The sequence below is a fragment of the Sorex fumeus genome, unplaced genomic scaffold, assembly GCF_029834395.1.
Source record: "Sorex fumeus unplaced genomic scaffold, SorFum_2.1 ptg000003l, whole genome shotgun sequence".
In the NCBI taxonomy this organism is placed as follows: Eukaryota; Metazoa; Chordata; class Mammalia; order Eulipotyphla; family Soricidae; genus Sorex; species Sorex fumeus.
This window is the reverse complement of record NW_026606060.1, coordinates 34,911,693-34,931,616: the sequence shown is the minus strand read 5'-3', so window position 1 is coordinate 34,931,616 and position 19,924 is coordinate 34,911,693. Positions and strand designations below refer to the sequence as shown.

The 19,924-nt window shown below is 34.2% G+C and overlaps 1 protein-coding gene across 1 annotated transcript in view; it reads left to right on the top strand.

Annotated features, from left to right (window-relative positions):
* The window catches only part of CEP290 (centrosomal protein 290), a 115,151-nt gene that overhangs the window by 7,812 nt on the left and 87,415 nt on the right, over positions 1 to 19,924 (top strand). The window contains exons 6-17 of the mRNA XM_056115489.1: positions 3,052 to 3,195; positions 6,875 to 6,928; positions 7,586 to 7,606; positions 7,918 to 8,070; positions 8,939 to 9,121; positions 9,726 to 9,815; positions 12,988 to 13,110; positions 14,588 to 14,711; positions 16,606 to 16,778; positions 17,884 to 18,046; positions 19,595 to 19,695; positions 19,767 to 19,854. Coding sequence (XP_055971464.1) covers positions 3,052 to 3,195; positions 6,875 to 6,928; positions 7,586 to 7,606; positions 7,918 to 8,070; positions 8,939 to 9,121; positions 9,726 to 9,815; positions 12,988 to 13,110; positions 14,588 to 14,711; positions 16,606 to 16,778; positions 17,884 to 18,046; positions 19,595 to 19,695; positions 19,767 to 19,854 — 1,417 coding nt within the window. The remainder of the gene's footprint in view (positions 1 to 3,051; positions 3,196 to 6,874; positions 6,929 to 7,585; positions 7,607 to 7,917; positions 8,071 to 8,938; positions 9,122 to 9,725; positions 9,816 to 12,987; positions 13,111 to 14,587; positions 14,712 to 16,605; positions 16,779 to 17,883; positions 18,047 to 19,594; positions 19,696 to 19,766; positions 19,855 to 19,924) is intronic.

The window sequence follows — 19,924 nt, the reverse complement described above, 5'->3', positions numbered from 1 at the left end:
ATGTGGTGATTTGAGGACTACATACAGCCATCTGCCATACCCTTTATGGCAGATGAGTAATTTATGAAATAGTCAAGAGCTCAAATGTGTGTATATTGTTGTGGTAATATGAATATTTTGAGAATATGAGAAAGAATGTGCTACAAATACTTGCTTTGAAAGCATTTTAATATGCTTATTACTCTGTAATAGTAAGGGAAGAAAATATATATTTGCCAAGTCTTTTTATTTATATGTTTATTGCCTATAAGTTGAGAGTAAAACTTTTTTATGCAGCTGTAAAAATAAGAGCAGGAAATGTGTGGTCATTTTACAGAAGTGAGATGAAATATAAGTATGTTAGAGAAAATATTTTGCATTAGGTAACTTGGAATCAGACCGTTTGTGTTCAAATCCCCATTCTTTCATAAACTATGAGATTGAATATTATTTACTTTAGAAAATTTCCAACTGCTTAACTTCAAGGACAATGACTATTATTACCAATAAATATTTATTACTGAATTTTAAAGTCTTAAATATTCTGTTTTAGTTTTTGCCAGGCAGTTGCCATAGAGTAGGGCAGGTATTTGAAAGACATTAGTGAGGAAGTGCTTGAAGTTATTGATGATTATGAAATCTCAGCTGAGAAGGCTATAGAGAAGCCAAGAAGAAAGTAATATAATGAGAAATCAGAATGAAAGTTATGAAATGCAGAAAATACCAAGGTAGCTTTTGATTGGAAATTATAAACCACATGCCAGAATTTTTAAATTATTTTTGAATTGCAAAGGGACTAGGAAACTAAATATCCTGTGAGATTCAAAGCTGTTGTGGTTTTTATAGAATGATGCAAGAATCAAACTCTTGCAGGTTGGGATAAATCATCTCTTGAAACTAAGTTTTATACTCCACAAATGAGTGCAGTCCTTTTATGTCTGTCCCTCTCTTTCTGACTCATTTCACTTAGCATGATACTCTCCATGTCTATCCATTTGTAAGCAAAGTTCATGGCTTCATCTCTCCTGATAGCTGCATAGTATTCCATTGTGTAGATGTACCAAAGTTTCTTTAACCAGTCGTCTGTTCTAGGGCACTTGGGTTGTTTCCAGATTTTGGCTATTTTGAACAGTGCTACAATGAACATATAGGTACAGATGTCATTTCTACTCTGCTTTTTTGCATCCTCAGGATATATTCCCAGAAGTGGTATTGTGGAGTCATATGGAAGCTAATTTCTAGTTTTTGAATAACTGTCCATATTGTTTTCCAGAAAGGCTGGACTAGTGGGCATTCCCACCAACAGTGAAAGAGTGTCCCTTCCCTCCCACATTGACACCAGCACTTGTTGCTTTTGAATGTGTTCCAGTCTCTGTGGTGTGAGATATCTCATTGCTATTTTGATTTGTATCTCCCTGATGGCTAGCAATGTGGAGCATTTTTTTCATGTGCCTTTTTGACATTTGTATTTCATTTTTGAGGAAACTTCTGTTCATTTCTTCTCCCCATTTTTTGATGGGGTTGGAGGTTTTTTCTTGTACAATTCTACTAGTGTCTTATATATCCTGGATATTAATCCCTTATCAGATGGGTATGGGGCTGACTCCTAAGGACAGTACAGATAGATTGCTTCATTGCTGGAAGCCTGCCTCATGAGCAAAGGGGAGAAGGCACCCTGAATAGAGAAGGGATCACTAAGAAAAAGATGGCTGGAGGAATCATTCGGGATGGGAGATGTGTGCAGAAAGTAGATAAAGGACCAAACATGATAACCTCTCAGGGCCTGTATTGCCAACCATAAAGCCCAAAAGTAGAGAGAGATTATGGGGAATCATATCTGCCATGGAGGCAAAAGGAGGGTGGGAAAGGGGGGTTATACCGGGATTATTGGTGGTGGGGAATGTGCACTGGTGGAGGGATGGGTGTTTGATAATTGTGTGATTGTAACCCAAACATGAAAGCTTATAAATATCTCACAGTGATTCAATAAAATTAATTAAAAAAAACCCAAAAAAACAAAATAGATTTTAGAAAACACCCCAAAGTCATGGTTCAGGAATGTACCTGAGTGTAGTCATTCAAGTGTGAGGCCATGAGTTCAACTCCTTGCATCACAAAAGGATGCAAAGCAAAGAATTACTATCCCCTATTCCTCTCTCTTCTAGACCACAGCAAGCCTCTCTAAACCATAGAACAAATAGTTTAAAAAAAAAAAACAAACTGAGAGTTTCTTCATGACCCTGAGATTGGAAAACAAAAATATAATAATAAAACAGAAAAAAAAAGAAACTAAGTTTTTAGATGTGAAAGAATGGTGTATATCTCAAAAGAAAGAGTTCCAAATGAATTGGTTAACTGAGTAAAACTGCAATTATGCAAAGATTTGGATATGAGGGTTTAGTAAAAAGACTAAGATTATAAAATATTCACTGAACTTGGAGAAAAATTTTGAGAACACAATGGGAACCTTTTGAAGCAACTAAATTATAAAAAATAAAAGAGGTTAAGTAGTAGACTGAGAGAAATATATGGTGAAGAGATGAAAGTGATAGTGGTAAAATGGCCACAGTATGTGCTGTTTTGGACCATGACCATAGATCACAGGAATATGAAGTGAAGTGAATTTAGTCTGCTAAAACATTTTTCAAGAATCTGTCTGAACTTTCTCATATGGTATCAAGGATCAGTATCTGGGAAAGTTCATATTCACGAGAACCTTGTACCTTGGCTTCAAAGCTCTTATTATACTTAAGGTGAAATCTAGTTCATTTATCCCATATGATATATGCCTTTGCAGTAGTCCGATATCTTTGACTCAGCAATTACAGCATAGCATTAGTGATTTACAGTCAGTTCTTTGTTGTGTTTGGTGGCTAATGAAAAGCTTAAAAGATTGTGATCCTGTGAATTAACATTCAAATTTGAAAGGGAGTTATGGGTTCTTAAGCTTACATGACGTTAAATTATGGTGCTACTATATAATGGAAAATTTAAATCAAGGTTATTATTTGTCTTATATTTATTCCAGTCTTCAAATATAAATATATTGTTTAATTTTTTTGCCTTATTAAGATGGCACAGCATTCTGTAGGTGGGCGTGACACTCGGTTTTTACGTGAGGAAATTCGCCAACTTGAAAAGCAGTTGGAACAAAAAGATAGAGAATTGGAAGACATGGAAAAGGAGTTGGAGAAAGAAAAGAAAGTTAATGAACAAGTAAGGCACATTTTTTTCAGTGGATTTTTAACTTATCTAAATAGATGAATTCAACTAATCTAAGATATGTAATTATGCTTTTGGGCTGCAGTACAGTGGTAGGGCGTTGTGGCCGGCCTGGTCAAGCCGGGTTCAATTCCTCCGCCCCTCTCGGAGAGCCTGACAAGCTACCGAGAGTATCTTGCCCACACAGCAAAGCCTGGCAAGCTATCCGTGACATATTCGATATGCCAAGCATAGTAACAAGTCTCACAATGGAGATGTTATCGGGCCCGCTCGAGCAAATCGATGAACAACAGGATGACAGTACGACAGTCTACAATTATGCTTTTATAAGTATTGATAACATTATATTTTGCTTGTTATGTGTGATAAATGATGCCTATTTATTTATAGCTTTATAACCTTTAAAATATAATACATCCGTTGCTCTTTAGAATATGACTTGGAGCTTAATTCTTTGTGTACAGAGGTACATTTTTCTTAGGAAATTAGATTTACATAACATCAGTATGGTTTGAAATGCTGGTGTAAAAATTTATAAATATTCTCTTGTCACAATAATTTTTTGGAAAATAATTATATCGGTAGTGTTGTTTGAATACTGGTATAAAAATTCATACGTGTTATTCTCTTGCCATGACTATTTTTAGGAAAATAACATTTTGTTATATTGGTGGTAGACTAGGAAAGTAATGTTTTAGCCATATATTAAAAAAATACAAAATTCCTGATCTTCAGGCATCTTTTATGTAATAAATCAATGCATGCTTTAAGTCACACATCTTTTATGCTTACATATTTTCTTAATGCCTTTTAGGCTCTTCCTTGTTACTTATGAAATAATTCATGCAATGCTAAATTTAATATGAGGAAACAGTTGTATACTTTGCAAAAACATTTTTATCTTTTGTCAGAAAATAAGATATTTCCTATTTTGCTTCAGTTGTCAGTAAATTAAGTACAAAATGCGGTACTTAAGTGTGGAGTTGACCTATTTTTGATCCTTAGAAATTTTTTCTACCTTTGTGTCTTGTCATTCACTGTTATGTCACAGTCTGGTCATTTAATTTTGGTAATAAGGTAAAGGTAAAGGTAAAGGCCCTCCCGTTGATCGTCGATTTGCTCGAGCGGGCCCAGTAACGTCTCCATTGGAGACTTTGTTGTTACTGTGTTTGGCATATCGAATACTCTCGGCAGCTTGCCGGGCTCTCCGAGAGGGGCGGAGGAATCGAACTCGGGTCGGCCATGTTGGCCGCTTGTAAGGCGAACGCTCTACCGCTGTGCTATCGCTCCAGCCCTCACATTTTACATAAACAATGTTTATGAGATAATGTTGCTATTCATTTATTTTTGGATTTTATGAACCACAGCTCACAGTGCTCAGGGCTTCCTTTGGCTCTGTGTTCAGGGATCACTCCTGACAGAGCTCGGGGACCATCTGAGGTACCAGGGATCGAACCCAGATTGGTCGTGTGCAAGGCAAGTGCCCTTCCTGCTGTACTATCGCTCCAGCCTCAATAACAGTTCTATTTAAAGGCACAGTCACAGAAAACTTAAATATATGACCTATGTATGACCCACCCATTTAAGTATCTTGAGACAGGTGGTTCGTATGATTTGCTTTAGCAATTTCTTCTCATGAATGAACCATTCTACTTCATTGAGTATAATGTAACCCAAGATGTTGTAATAGATACTAGGGATCTGGTAGGAAAGGATTCTGATTCTCAAGATGTTCACTGTCAATAATAAATATAATATAGAAGTAATATGATATTCCAAATATATAAGGATGCGGAAATTTTCCAGGGTACAGTGAGGACGAATACCTAAAACAATCTTGAGATTCAGGAAATGATCTGTAAATTATGACCTGAAGTAAACTCCAATCTGAAGTTATCCCAGCAATGGACACGGAATGTGTGTGGTAGTTAAGGAAAGAGCATTGTTATATAGATTTGCTAAGACCTAGAGGTAAGAGCGTGCAGAATTCCAGGAACTGCATTATGTATTTTGATATGTATAGACGAAAAATAAGTAGTACAAAATCTTTACTATGTGTTAGATATTTTTATATGTATTAATTTATGGCTTATTCTTTGATGCCATGTGAGTTAGGTGCCACTTTGTTCCTATTGTTTACACTTGTTTTGGGTCAGTGTGTTTGTGTACATACAGTTATCTCTTCCTGCTGAGCCTTTTGAGGAGGAATTACAGGCATCATGGTATTACTTATTTAAATATTTTAGCAGGTTTCTGTAAAAGAGGGACATTTTATACCATTACCACTAATAATTATCATGCTCATAAATTTTAATACTGATTCAGCATTATTATTTAGTGTCTAATCAGTTAGATGAGTGGACTAGATTTCTTCTCCTGTCCCAGTAATATCCCTTCTAGTGCCCTGATCTGGTAGCTCAGGTTCCACAATGATAAAATACTGCATTTGGTTTTCATTATAGTCTTTTAAATTTAGTTGCAACCCCCTGGAATTTTTTTCTTCTCCTTGAATAAACCGGAAAAACAGAAAAGTAAAAAGTCATTCTAAAGGATGGTGTTTAGAAATTAAGTGGGAAAAAAAATTTTTTTTTTGACTTACACTCAGTGGTTTTCAGGACTTACTTCTGGATCTGTGTTCAGGGTTCACTAGGCTTTTGGTGGACCATATGAGGTGCCGGGGATTGAGATCAGGTTGGCCACATGCCAAGCAAGTACTGTACCTGCTGTATTATTGATCAGGCCCCAGTCAGCTAGGCACCAAAATTCTTAATGGTTAGAATAATTCCCATTTTGAGGATACAAGTTAAAGATCAAAAATGAAATCTTTTTTTCAGCAGAAAAAAATGCTTTGTAGCTTTTGGTTATTTTCTGCACTAGGCATTCTTCTAAGGATTTCATGTGCATCATATTTCTTCTGTCAGTATATGACATGGAAAAAATTTAAGAGGTATTAGAATACTTGAAACGGCTAGAAATTGATTGACCTGGAATGTGAGTCTATGACACATTTACTTCAGACTGTTTTTTTGTGTGTGGAGAGGGAGGAAGTGGAATTTAGTTGGGGTTTTTTTCTGTAGTGGGGGAGAGCTTGGGACCACCGCTGGCTGTGCTCAGGGCTTACTTTTCTGTCCTGTGCTTTGAGATTACTCCTGGTTGTGTTCAGGCCCCATATTTGGTACTGAGGATCAAACCTGCATTAACCACATGCAGGGCAAGTGCCTTACCCTCCACACTACTCTTTGGCTGCTTTTTAACCATTTTGCTGTATTCCTGATATTTCTAAACAATTGAATGCCTCCTGGAAACAAAACGTAAGCTAATCCTGAGTTAGAGGGACAGTAATATGATGAAGATCTTGACCAGAAAATTTGTCTTTGGATTTTCGGGACGGGGAAGAAGGGTTTGGGAGAAAGTTACAGTTTGTTGTTTTTAATTTTTTAGCTTTTGGCTAGTTTTGTTATTAATTAAAAAAAATTAAACTCAATTTGCTTTCTTCCTAATCCTTAACTAGTTTTCACTTTTTTTGAAAAGTGAAATTTAGTATTTATGCTATGGGCTGATAGGAGGTGTTTAGGAGTTAAATTCTCTATTAGAGGTATTTTAAAATTATATTGTATGCTAATAAGCTGTCTTTAAGTCATATTACTAATGAATTTCACTTTTTTGATTTTAGTTGGCTCTTCGAAATGAGGAGGCAGAAAATGAAAACAGCAAATTAAGAAGAGAGGTTAGTAAAAAAATTTTGTAGTTTCAATGGTCCAGTAAGATATTTATTTTTTTTTATAAATGTATGCTATAATCAGAACTGCTATCCTCTGAGTTATATTTTCAAATTGGCTGATTTTATTATATGACTTTGTCTCATAAATAGAAAATCAAAAGGTAAGACCATTTAGTACTTAGTTATCTCTTAGGGTTAATCACAATTTCTTTGTTATAAACTATTCTTGACATATATATATGTGTGTGTGTGTGTGTGTGTATCTACATATCTATATACACACTCATATATATATGGGGCATATTTAATTTATCTAAATTAAATATATGGGATATAGTTATTTATTTTCTTAAGGAGTAAATGACTGAATTTCTGATTCATTTCTCTTATTGTATGAAGTATTCTTATACAATTAAATTTTATGAGTTGGTATCTCAAACTCATTGGTCTCTGTGGTAAATAATGCTTATGTATACTTTTATCCATATAGGAGCTCTTATTTTGTTAACACGATCTTTGTTTTGATGGATAATTAGAATTTTTGTTTTATTTGGTTATGTACAGTAATATTTTATTCTGGTAAAATTTCTCTTGCTTTAATTTTTTAAAAAATTTATCTTGCTTTTCTTATGTCTAATACCCTTTTACTATCCTTTTCTGGAGAACAAACGTCTAAAGAAAAAGGTGAGGCTTTAAGGGTGGAAAAAGAATTTAAAGATACATTTTGAGATTATTATTTAGATCAGTTTTTCTCAACATTTTTCCTACTGTGACCCTCTTCTGACCTATTGCTTTCCTATGACCCCCTGTTCTAGCAGTTTGCACCCCCAGTCTTGTGATCCTCTATTTACATGATTTTCACTTGTAGACCCCTTGGTATATCCTGGAGACCCACAGAGGGACTGATGACCCCCAGTTGAGAAATATTGAGTTAGATGACAGATTTGTTTGTATGAATATCTTTTTAATAGAATACTCTTTTGCTCTACTTTTAGAATGAACAACTTCGTCAGGATATTATTGACTATCAGAAACAAATAGATTCACAAAAGGAAACACTTTTGTCAAGAAGAGGAGAAGATAGTGATTACCGATCACAGTTGTCTAAAAAAAATTATGAACTTGTCCAATATCTGGATGAAATTCAGGTAAAATCGATTACAAATCATTTAAGGCAATGACTCTTATAAACCTTATGTTTCATTACAATATAACTATGATATTCGGTTCTACATATATATTTCTAGTATGAATTTACAACTGTGTACTTATACACATGAAACAAATTGTATCTTTGAAATTGCACATATTCTTGTAAATATATTCCATTTTTATACCTGTCTTTGGCATTGTTTAAGAAAAAAGTCAGATTCTGGGACAGGAATTTGGCACTTATCAATAAAATATATACCATGTGTGTATAGATCAGGATTCAGTCTCTGACACTGCAAAAAAAATTTATTTTGTTAGTCTTTTGGGAGTGGGGAGATACCTTATCCATGGTAGAGCTTACTCCTATCTCTGAATTCAGGAACCTCTCCTGACAGGCTCAGGGGACTATATGGGGTATGCGAATTGACCCCTAGTTGGCTGCATGGTAGATGCTCTATCCACTTCACTGTCTTTCCATCCCTGTAAATATTTTCTTTTAAATGAAAAGGGGGAAAAAAAAAGCACACACAAGACAGCCTACCTCACTGTATTATCTCTCCATCCTAGTTAAAAAAATACTTATATACATACATATGCATATATATGTTTATACATACATACGTGTGTGTGTGTGTGTGTGTGTATGTCTGTGTTTTTTTTTCAAACAGAAAGGGAAAAAAAAAACACATGCCCAGATATTTAGTACAGCTTTCAGAATATTTAATTTGACCTAATTGATTAACCCCAATTCTTTATAAAGATCTGGCAAAACTTCTTTTTTTCCCCCAGCACTTAAGATTTATTTAATTTAGTTTGTATTTTATTTTAAATATTTTTTAATTGTAGGATTTTAATTTTTTTCAGACTTTAACTGAAGCCAATGAGAAAATTGAAGTTCAAAATCAAGAAATGAGAAAAAATCTAGAAGAGTCTGTACAAGAAATGGAGAAGATGACTGATGAATATAATAGAATGAAAGCGCTTGTGCATCAGACAGATAATATGATAGATCAGTTGAAAAAAGAGAATGATCATTATCGACTTCAAGTAAGAATTCCAGTTAAACTATTTCGCTCAATTTTCATGCATGTATAGGAAGTGTTTGCCTCATTTCTGTTTAGTAAAAATTAGAAATGATAATTTTTAGGATATTAAATTTAGTTTTATACCATAGTATGTTGATATACTAACATGTTTTTATGTATATATATGTTATATGGTTTACAATGTGTCATAAGTCCTCCCAGGACATTATTGTGGCTCTTGAATGAATGTGTAGAATGCAGTATTACAAAGCGTCTAATTATGGGAACTTTCTGTTAGAGATGATTTCAAGTCCTGGACCATGAAATTCAAATTTGTACCTTTAATATATAATAAATATAGTAATGCATTGCTCACTGTTTTTGCATTAAGTTTGTATAAAAATAGAAAAATGGTTAGAAATATAATTTTCTAACAGTGAAGATAATTTTGCAACTAAAAATAAGTGTTTAGTGTCATTTCTAACTATAGATCTAATCCAATAATGAATATGTATTAGTAATATATGTATACTCATTTATATCATGGGCATAATGCATGTATAAATGTTCAGTTATGTATTTATATTGCACTGATTGGCAATAACTCTTTAATTGCTTCCTTTTAGGTGCAGGAACTTACAGATCTTTTGAAAGCCAAAAATGAAGAAGATGATCCCGTCATGATAGCTGTTAGTGCAAAAGTAGAAGAATGGAAGGTGCTTTTTTCCAGTTATCTAATTTTTTTTAATTTGTGTTTTAGTTTTTCAGTTGGTTTTCTTTAGAAGCTGTAAGTTAGTAATGACATTTTAATTAGACATTTAAAATTCTAAATTCTTCCCTAAATGTCTTAACTAAAAATTTGCTAAAAACTATCCTCTATAATCCTCTAACTCATTTGTTATCAAGTAAGCTTTACCATATCAGTCTTTTATTTGATAAAAATCTTAAACTCAAAAGATAATTTATATGTCATAGAAAATAAGGAAATGGAAGTGTTTTCATATAAATCATTTATCTTGTATACTTTAGTTAAATATCCAGGCTTACTTTTAATTTTTCTAGTCCTTTTTCCATGTCAGATTTATAAAGATTATTTAATTGTAAAATTATTCAGTGGGAATGAGAGGACAGGATTCTTTTAGAAACACTCAAATCTAAAGTTTCTTTAAAGTTTCTTTTTACCCCTCAAGATCTCAATGAAATCCTCCAATATTATCATAGTAGAAACTAAGATTCTATTTTGAAAATACTTTGAAATTATTCTGAGTATATAATTACTATTTTAGATCATTAACTTCTGTAGCCATTGATTCTAAGAGGGTTCACATAAATCTTGTTGACTATCTAGAATTTGTTATTCTCTATTAACCTCTCAAGACATGTATATTTTAAGCAAAAGTAGCAGCAATGGAAATGGAAATAGAATCAACCTGAGACAATGTAAATGTTCTTGGCCATTTTGTTTTGGGAGTTACTCTTAAAGTCTGTTATTCGAGCATAAAAACCACTGTGAGCAATTTTAAATGAATAAGCAAGGTTATGTTCCAGTGAAACTTTAAAAACAGACAGCAGCTACATCTGAACTCTAGACATAATTTACTGATCCCTGGGAAAAATTGCCATTTTTAGCATATGTATTATTTGGGGGAGAAATGATAGCTATTGTATTCCTCTGCATTGTGCTTTTCAAGATTTTTATTTCTATTTATTTTTTTTAGTTTTGGGGCCAGACCTGATTATTCTCAGTGGTTACTCCTAGCTCTGCTCCATAATTAGTCCTGGAGGTTCTCAGGGGACCATATAGGATGCCAGGAATTGAATTTGGGTAGGCCACAAGCACCCTACTCACTGTACTATCTCTCCAGCCTCCTATGTTGTTTAACGTTTTTAGAAGTAGATCATGGACCTTGGGAGATACCAAGGGCTAAAGGACAAACTTTGCATATGGAGGTCCTAAATTTGCTTCTTAGTATCTCGTGGTCCCTTGATCGGAGCATCATTTGGAAGCACATCTCATGCCCCCCAAAAGGAATAGTGCCTGTTGTATATTTTTTCTTTAGACATGTATGTTTCTTTAGATAGGTGTTTGTTATTTCAGTGATTCACTGTCAGATGGCGTTTAGGAGGTTTTCAACCTATTCTCTTCAAATAATGTGTTAATGAATATTCTTGTATATTTTTTTGTTGAAAAATCAAAGTGCATCTGTAGAATAAATTGCTAGAAATGTAATTTTGATCTATATTGCAAATATATTATTCCAGTGTATTCCTTGTCTTTTGGTTTTATAATATCTTTTACTATGAAGAATTTCTTTTCACTTTGTATAATCAAATTGTCCTTTAGTACTTTTGTTTTTTGTATCATGATTGGGAAAACTTTTAGTTGTTTTCTCATATTATCTATTCTAAAATCTTTGAGTTTTATCCTTTAATGAAAAATTTCATGTGTGATATGTATATTATTTGCTTTGATACTAATACAGTAGTGAGTCTGTTGATCAAGCATCAAAATATGAAATTGTTTCTCTTAATGAAATATATTTCTACTTTTATTACATATGAATATCTGTTGAATTGTATAGTTCACATTTTGTTCTATTTCTAACCATGTATACTTTGTTTTAATTATTTGAATATTTCATAAAGTTGTTCTGATTTTTATTTTTTTAGAAATTGTTCTTAAATAGCTTAATTATTTTATTTTACATCTATAAGTTATACATTTATGTTTTGTTATTTGGTCTAAAAGTGAAGATATAAGATACTTCTCATTCAGAGTGTTCTGTGCAAAAAAACACTTTTTTTTTTTTTATAATTTATTTATTTATTGAATCACTGTGGGAAAAGTTACAGAGCTTTCGGGTTTAGGTCTCAGTCATGTAGATACCAAACACATTTCCCTTTACCAATACTCATTTTTAACCCCGAACCCCAATAGACCCCCACCTCCCACCCCTCCCAATTCTTGTGAGGCAGATGAGTTCTAGTTAATACTCTATCTACTTTGACTAGATAGATTATTTCGATAGAAGATGCACAATTATTGTTTAGAGTTTACGACCCACCCCCCACAATCAGACATGCTGAAACAGCGTTGTGAAATGATTTGCTTTCTACAACTTGGTTTAAGAATAAAATGATGTCGCGCGGCTGCGATAGCGGCCACGCGGTTTTGAATTTCTGCTATTTTACTTATTGACCCTGGAAGAATTTCTATTAAAAGTTAGCTAGTTAAGAGATTGGTTTCTGTGCCCTGGAGTCGTGGCCGTGCCGGAGAGCCGCTCGTGGGGGGCAGCTGGCGACCTCGGTGGGGCATGGGGGACGGCCCATAAAGCCCCCCTTCCCATGAGGTCCCTGCCGCTCCCGCCAGCCCCGGCTCAAACCTGCTTTCCACAAGGCTCCCGTGCGGCCGCCATCTTTCTTTTCAACACTTGTTTTTTTAACAAAAAAATTTTGGCAGTTCTGGAGGTCGAACTCAGATCTTGTGTATGTCAGGAACTCTCTTTACCTCTGAGCAATGTCCCCAGCCCCACTGTAGTATTTTAATGACCTCTTCTTAACGATTAGCTGCACAAAAATCGTAATTATTATATGGATATATTTTAAATATATTGTTTAGGAATGGGTTTTGAAAACTTTGGGTTCTTTAAAGACCAGATTCAAAAGAAAAAGATAATATGTATAATTGAATCATTACTTATTTGAACTTCAGGCTATACATGCAAAAAGGAGCATGATTTTGTTCAACAGTTGTTAGTTTTCACTTAAGTGATTTTATTCCTTGTATTTTCTTAGAATTTGCCAGTGATCTATATCAATTTCTATTAACAAGCAAAGGTTTTTAATTTTTTAAATTTATATAATAGGTTTTATTTTGTTCATTTCTAGTCAATTTTGTCTTCTAAAGATGATGAAATTACTGAGTATCAGCAAATGTTACATAATCTGAGAGAGAAACTAAAAAATGCCCAGCTTGATGCAGATAAAAGTAATCTTATGGCTCTCCAGCAGGTAAAATCTTAAAAGTTGTTTTTTCAAATAATTATTAAAGTTGGAAGTGAAACTTCAAGCTATTTTTTTTGTATCAGCTAAATTTAATAGCTTCCACTATTAACTATTTAATAAATATTTTTAACTTTTTTGCGCCATCGAGCCCTGTGAAAAAGTTATAATTGAATTAGGGAATTAATTATGTTTTAAAAAGGTTTAGTTTGATACTGATAATATACACACTGGTGGAGGGATGGGTACTCATTCATTGTATAAATGAAACCCAGGCACAAAAATTTGTAAGTCTACAACTGTACCTCATAGTGTTTCACTAATAAAAAAAATACACATTGTTTTGGTAGGGAGTTATTTAATAGTGATTTATAATTATAGTTTAGAAATATAAAAAAAATCTTGATACTCTTCTAGCTTATTGTACTTAAGCCTCCTATGCAATATGTAATTATTGTGTGTGTGTTACTTTGGGGATGTACATAGAACTTGGGGCAGTGCTTGGGTCTTCTGATTCTATTCTCAGGGATCACTCTGGACAGGACTTGGGGACCATATGTGGTTCCAGGGATCAAACCCAGGTCGGGCACTTGCAAGGCAAGTGCTTTACCCATGACATTATCTTTCTGGCCCTTAAGAAATTAGAAGTGTGGATATAATTTGAGTTTAATGCCAGAAGGTTTTATTTTTTGTGACAGTATGTTTACACAGAAGCTAGACTTTTATCATCTGAGCTCTGTAGTCACAGTCCAAGTCAAAGTCAATTTGTATATTATTTTGAACATAGGAATTAATGAAAGAGACTGTGTATAAAGAAGTTCTAGAAGGCTAATACCCACGTTGAATAAGAGAGGTAGCACAGGGCATACTAGAAACAAAATGGTGAGAGAGGAAGAAAAGGTTGGATAGATGATGAAAACTAACATGAAAGGTAAAATCCGAAGTCATAAATAGTAGTGAATTATTGAAATTCCTCTTTGTCACATGTTAACCATTATATCTAGTTTGGGGAAAGGGAGCATATTTGGGTCACACCCAGCCATGCTCAGGGATTACTTGTGGTGCTGTACTTAGGGATCACTTTTCTGGTGGAGCTGGAGAGCTACGTATAGTGTTTGTGATCAGCCTGGGATCAGCCTCATGCAGCACGAGTACCTTAATTCCTGTACTATTTCTCTAGCCCCCTATACATTTAAGTTTTAAGGGTTTACTAACATTGTTACATTCAGTTATAACAAAAGTAAAAAACATAGCTTTTTTTCACAATAAAAGACTCCCCATTATGTAATATAAAAATATATGTTAGTAGGACCAGAAAGTTGACTGAGTACGTGAGGTATCTTCAAATGCATGAACCCTCTGGCACTGCCTGGTCCCCCAACACCACTGGGATAAAGCTGCTGAGCCTGTCTGGTGTACACCTGCCAAATCCAGCGTATTGATAGCTATGAAATCATAATATGTCACATTCAGAAATATTTTTTAGGTTATACAGGAACGAGATAATCAAATTAGGATGCTCACTGAGCAAGTGGAACAATATACAAAAGAAATGGAAAAAAACACTTTTATCATTGAAGATTTAAGAAATGAGCTTCAAAGAAACAAAGGTAATTCAGTACACTACGAGGATATAAATTCATGTTACATACCATTACATATTTTTAAATGTTTGAAATTTCTCTGTATATTTCTATCCGCTTGAGCAAAGCGATGAACAGCAGGAGGACAGTGCTACTGCTACAGTGCTGCAGTGCAGTGCTATTTCTATCTGAATATTGTTTTATTTCTAAAGTCCTGTATGATATATTTAACTTTTTCATGTTTCTTATGTTTAAATAAATTATAGTAACTTCTGTTGCCATATTGATTGTAAGAAAAATGGTGATATAATGATTGAATTTAGTCACCCTTTCATAAATTAACAAAGAATGATTAAATCAATAAGAGGAAAACCATCTGAGAAATGCTATTTGTCTTGTCAAAGTAAACTGCTATTATCAGAGGCATAGTCATTGCTCCTAAATCAAAATTAGCACAGAAAATTGACCTTTGGATGGAGCAGTTGTCATTTTAGTTTCCAAACCCTTTAGGAAGGGTTTAGAAAGGTAAAACAATAAACCTAGAATCTTTTGAGGACTGTTTCTATAAAGGGAAGGAGGAAAAATAGGGTGATTGAGTGCTTGAGTAGAAAAAAGAGGTGGAAAGTTGATTTCTTTTTAAAGTGGAAGAAATAAGTCTGCTTCTAGGTTAATAGGAGCATCGCATCAAAAAAGAGGCAATTGATGTCAGTTGAAGCAAGGGAGGGAGAGGACTGAGGGAGTTCTGTCCTTGAAAAGGCAGCAGTTTGGTTATCACCCAGGAGGAGTTGGCCTTAGGAACACAGAGTTTATTCATAATATGTATTGAGATATAGATGTGCTATTTGTCCAAAGATCTGAATTGATTCTGCTTCATTACTTGTTGCTTCTAAGTTTGTTTCTCCTCCCATTTCTTTTGATTGATAGTATCGCTGTAGTGACTATGATTGCTGTCCTAGGCACGTCAGTGGCAGTGTTTGCACACACAGCTGTGGTGTGCTTGCAGTTGTACACTTGAATGTTGCTACATTGGTGAATCCCAAGCTGGCAGTATTGCCTTATTGTACTCAGTCACTGAACCGTGGATTGAATTTGTGCCCTCAGATTTGCTTAACAGGCACCCTACAACTGAGCTGTCCTCCAGCTCCCTGTTTGATTCTTATTTTCAGTCAACAGGGGAAGCAGGGGGCCCAGGTAAAAGTGAGCATCAAGAAAGATGTATTTGAGGTTCTGGATAACTCTGTTTCTGTCGCACTCTGTAGAAGGACTTCAGTTCAAAGAGCGGAGCTCATTTCTTGTGAAAATGTATGAGCCACACTAATCATGCATGAATATGTACACTATAAGTTAGCTGAAGTTTAGTAATGATGAATATGTTAATAAGTTATGTGATTTGTGAATAAGTTATGTCAAGAAAATTTATAATGACCCAGGTTATCTACATGGAAGGCAAGTGGTCTGTCCATGGTACTATCTCTCTGGTCTCCTCAGTTCTGAAATTTGTACATGGCCTTTCTGTTTATTGTTTATATCCCATTAGCTACATGACCACACCTGGCTGCTAGATTATTAGTGGAAAATTAGTCTTTTATTTCATCATGTGTCCTATTGAAAATCATAATTCATTTACTGTGGAAACAGAGGTTAAATATTGGGAACAAAGAGTAGTTATATTGGTCAAGACAATCATTTTTGTATTGTTTTGTAATTTAGTAATCTATATCCTTTCAACTAAGATTTTATTAAACTTTGTTTTCGTAGCTTTATTTTAAGCCCCAACTAAATATTTATTTTTAAAATATAAAATGGCACCAAATGGACACTTATAGTGACATCTTACTTCATCTGCCCACCCATATTGGAGCCAATGATTTAATGGGATAAATAGTTAGGTTCACTCATAATTTTAAGTTTTATCTTGTAGGTGCTTCAACACTTTCTCAACAGGCTCATTATATGAAAATTCAGTCGAAGGTTCAGATTTTAGAGGAGAAAACAAAAGATGCTGAAAGAACAGCTAAACTGGCTGAGGCTGATGCTAGGGAAAAGGATAAAGAGTTGGTTGAAACTTTGAAGAGATTAAAGGATTATGAATCGGTATGTATTTATCTTGTCACTCATGGAGCTTGGAATTTTTCTTGCCACTCATAGTGTTCTGTGCCATGTATTACGTATCAATAAAAATATTTCAGACTTTTCTTATGATAAAGGCTATTTTACTTAATTTTTACATACCGTATATTTTTAGCTGAACTTAATTTTTGCTGGAGAATTGTTTCCAGATCATTTGATTCAAGTGATAGCTTTGCTGAGGCAGTGGAGTTGATTCTTGTTATCTAGTTATTGTGTCACCATGTTGATATGTTACGATTAGTTCAATAACTGTTATGATACAGTTTTGCCACCTATTGTGTCAAACATCTAGACAGTGTTTTTTGTTGTTTTTAATCATTTTTTGTTTTAAGGGCCATATATGGCATGGTTCAAGACCTCTACCCAATTCCTCTGCTTAGAGATCACTCCTGGCTGTGCTCAGAGAGGACCATATGTAGAGCAGGGAACCCAGTATCTCTCCGGCCCCAAGTTTTTAAATCTGATTATCACTAATTTTAAATTGATTTGTCAGTAAGTCAGTCAATGTCTTTGTTGTTGCTTATGTATTTGTTGTTGTTTGTTTTGTGTGGAGACCACATCTGGCAGTACCCAGGGCTCAATCTTGGCAGTGCTCTGGGAATCATGGTGCTGGGACAGCTGCATGCAAAGCAGGCACCTTGGCCTCTCTACTATCTCTCTGGCCCCCCACATTAAATTCTGACTCACTGCAATAAAGATACAGTACAGGGAATTTTTAACTTTCATTTCTATTATTGCTGGATTTCTTTTTAAGCATAGTATAAAAATCAGATTAATGCCATATACCTTGGTAAATTAGCACTTCTCAAGCTAAATGAAATAATTTTTATTGTTGGTTTTTGTTGTGGGGCCACACCAGGTGATGCTTAGGTGCATATTTCTGGCTCTGCACTTAAGTATCACTCCTGATGGAACTCGGGACCAGATGAGGTGCAAGGGTCATACTAGATCAGCCGCATATAAGGCCTTTCCTACTGTACTCTCTCTGATCCAAGAAAATAAATTCTTGAGGTTTTTTTTATTTATTCAGATAAACCGTGCTATTTAAGCCAGTTTGTTTATTTTTTAGGGAGTATATGGTTTAGAAGATGCTGTTATTGAAATAAAGAAATGTAAAAACCAGATTAAAATCAGAGACCGAGAGATTGAAGGATTGATTAAGGAAATCAATAAACTTGAGTTGAAGATGAATGATTTTCTTGATGAAAATGAGGCACTTCGAGAACGTGTTGGTAAGCATCTTTTAGAAAATCTACAAATTAAGTATGGCATATTAAAAATTACCGTTCTTTTTTCAAAGAAAAATAAGATTCATATGGATCATGTAAATTTGCATAACACTTTGGTTTCGTAAGAATTCATGAGAACATTAAGAAATACTGTTAAATCTTGTAAAACTTCTAAGTAATGGACCTTAATAGTTTAGATTAAGTTTGAATATATTTAGTATATTGAAATTTATATTGAGTATATTAGATTGATTTTTATATGTTAGTTTCAGTAGTTTATTAAATGTTACTGTTTTAAATGTTATGACATTCCAATCTGAATTGCTTCTTTATTTATTTATTGGGGTTTTTTTTGGGGGGGGGTGGGAAGGGAAGCATATCCAGCAATGCCCAGGAATTACTCCTGGCTTGGTACTCAGGGATAACTCCTGAAAAGTCTTTGGGACTGTTTGGGTTCTGGGGAACAAACCACCATCAGCCGCATTCAAGGCAAGCTCCTATCTTTTCACTGTACTCGGTGAATACCAGCAAATGCTTTCGTGGAGGTAAAATGATCATCTGTAAAAACTGTTTTATAGAGAAAGGAAAAATAACTATTTTATATAGATTATTTATTGTGATAACATGTCTAACTGGAATCCAGTCATGCTGAGGCCTCAAGTTAGGTTTCTAGTCAACTTAACCTATTGGAACATATTTTTACAAACTATCAAAATAAAGAAATTTATTAAAATAAAGAAATATTAGAAGTTTTAAATCTTAAATCTAAAATTTAAAGATTTTAAACTTTTTACTTACTAAAGAAAATATTGATACTTGGTTTTCACACACAGCTCCTTAGTAATAGGAAGTTCAGAGATATGCACATTTGTGGCTTCAGACTACTAATGCCATTTTATTTTTATATTAAATTAATGCCAAGTACTATATTAAGTACCTTGTTTAGGTTAATTTCTATACCAGCTGCAAGCCGAAATTTAAAAAAAAAGTATTATCTGTGCAATTTACTTAAAAGTGGAACTTGAATAGAAGTCAGTTTTATTACAATACTTCTGTTGCTAATATACTTTCTCTTTGAGAGGCCAGCATTGAGAAGACAGATCTTAATAGTTTTTCTTCCAGGATTTCCTCAGTTGTGATGACATTCTTTTTCTACCTTTTCCAAGGACCCCGGATCATGAGTAATCAGAATTGCCTTAGCACATTGTTGGACCCAGGAAGAACCTCACACTTGCCCTGGGAACTTTTAAATTCCTACTGAGCCATTTCCCAGAGCTCTCCAACAACAAGGCTGGCATTTGTCTCAGCACTCGTGGGTGGCATTGGGATGACATTGAGCTCATGATCTTGCACTTGCTAGTCATTGAGCTGTCTTCTGCGCCACTGGTGAAAGTTAATATATCAAAAAAATCCTTGCACAAAAAAAGTACCCCTCTTTTATCAGTGATGCTGAAAAAGAGCTCCTAAATAAGTCACAACCCAGTTGCCATATGAAGATGTGTAATCTTTTGGATATTGATAAGGTTTTAATTATATTGCTTTCTATTTTAGGCCTTGAACCAAAGACAATGATTGACTTAACTGAATTCAGAAATAGTAAAAGCTTAAAACAGCAGCAGTATAGAGCTGAAAACCAGATTCTTCTGAAAGAGGCAAGTGCTATATTTACTGGTTGTTTTTTCTGATTGAACTAAAAGAAACAGTAATGATGTATTCTTTGTAGATTGAAACTCTAGAGGAAGAAAGACTTGATCTGAAAAAAAAAATTCGCCAGATGGCACAAGAAAAAGGAAGAAGAACTGCAGCTTCAGGTATACTCGGTTTTTCTCAACTTTTAAAACAATTATCAATGGGATGCTAATTTAGTGATAGAATGTATAC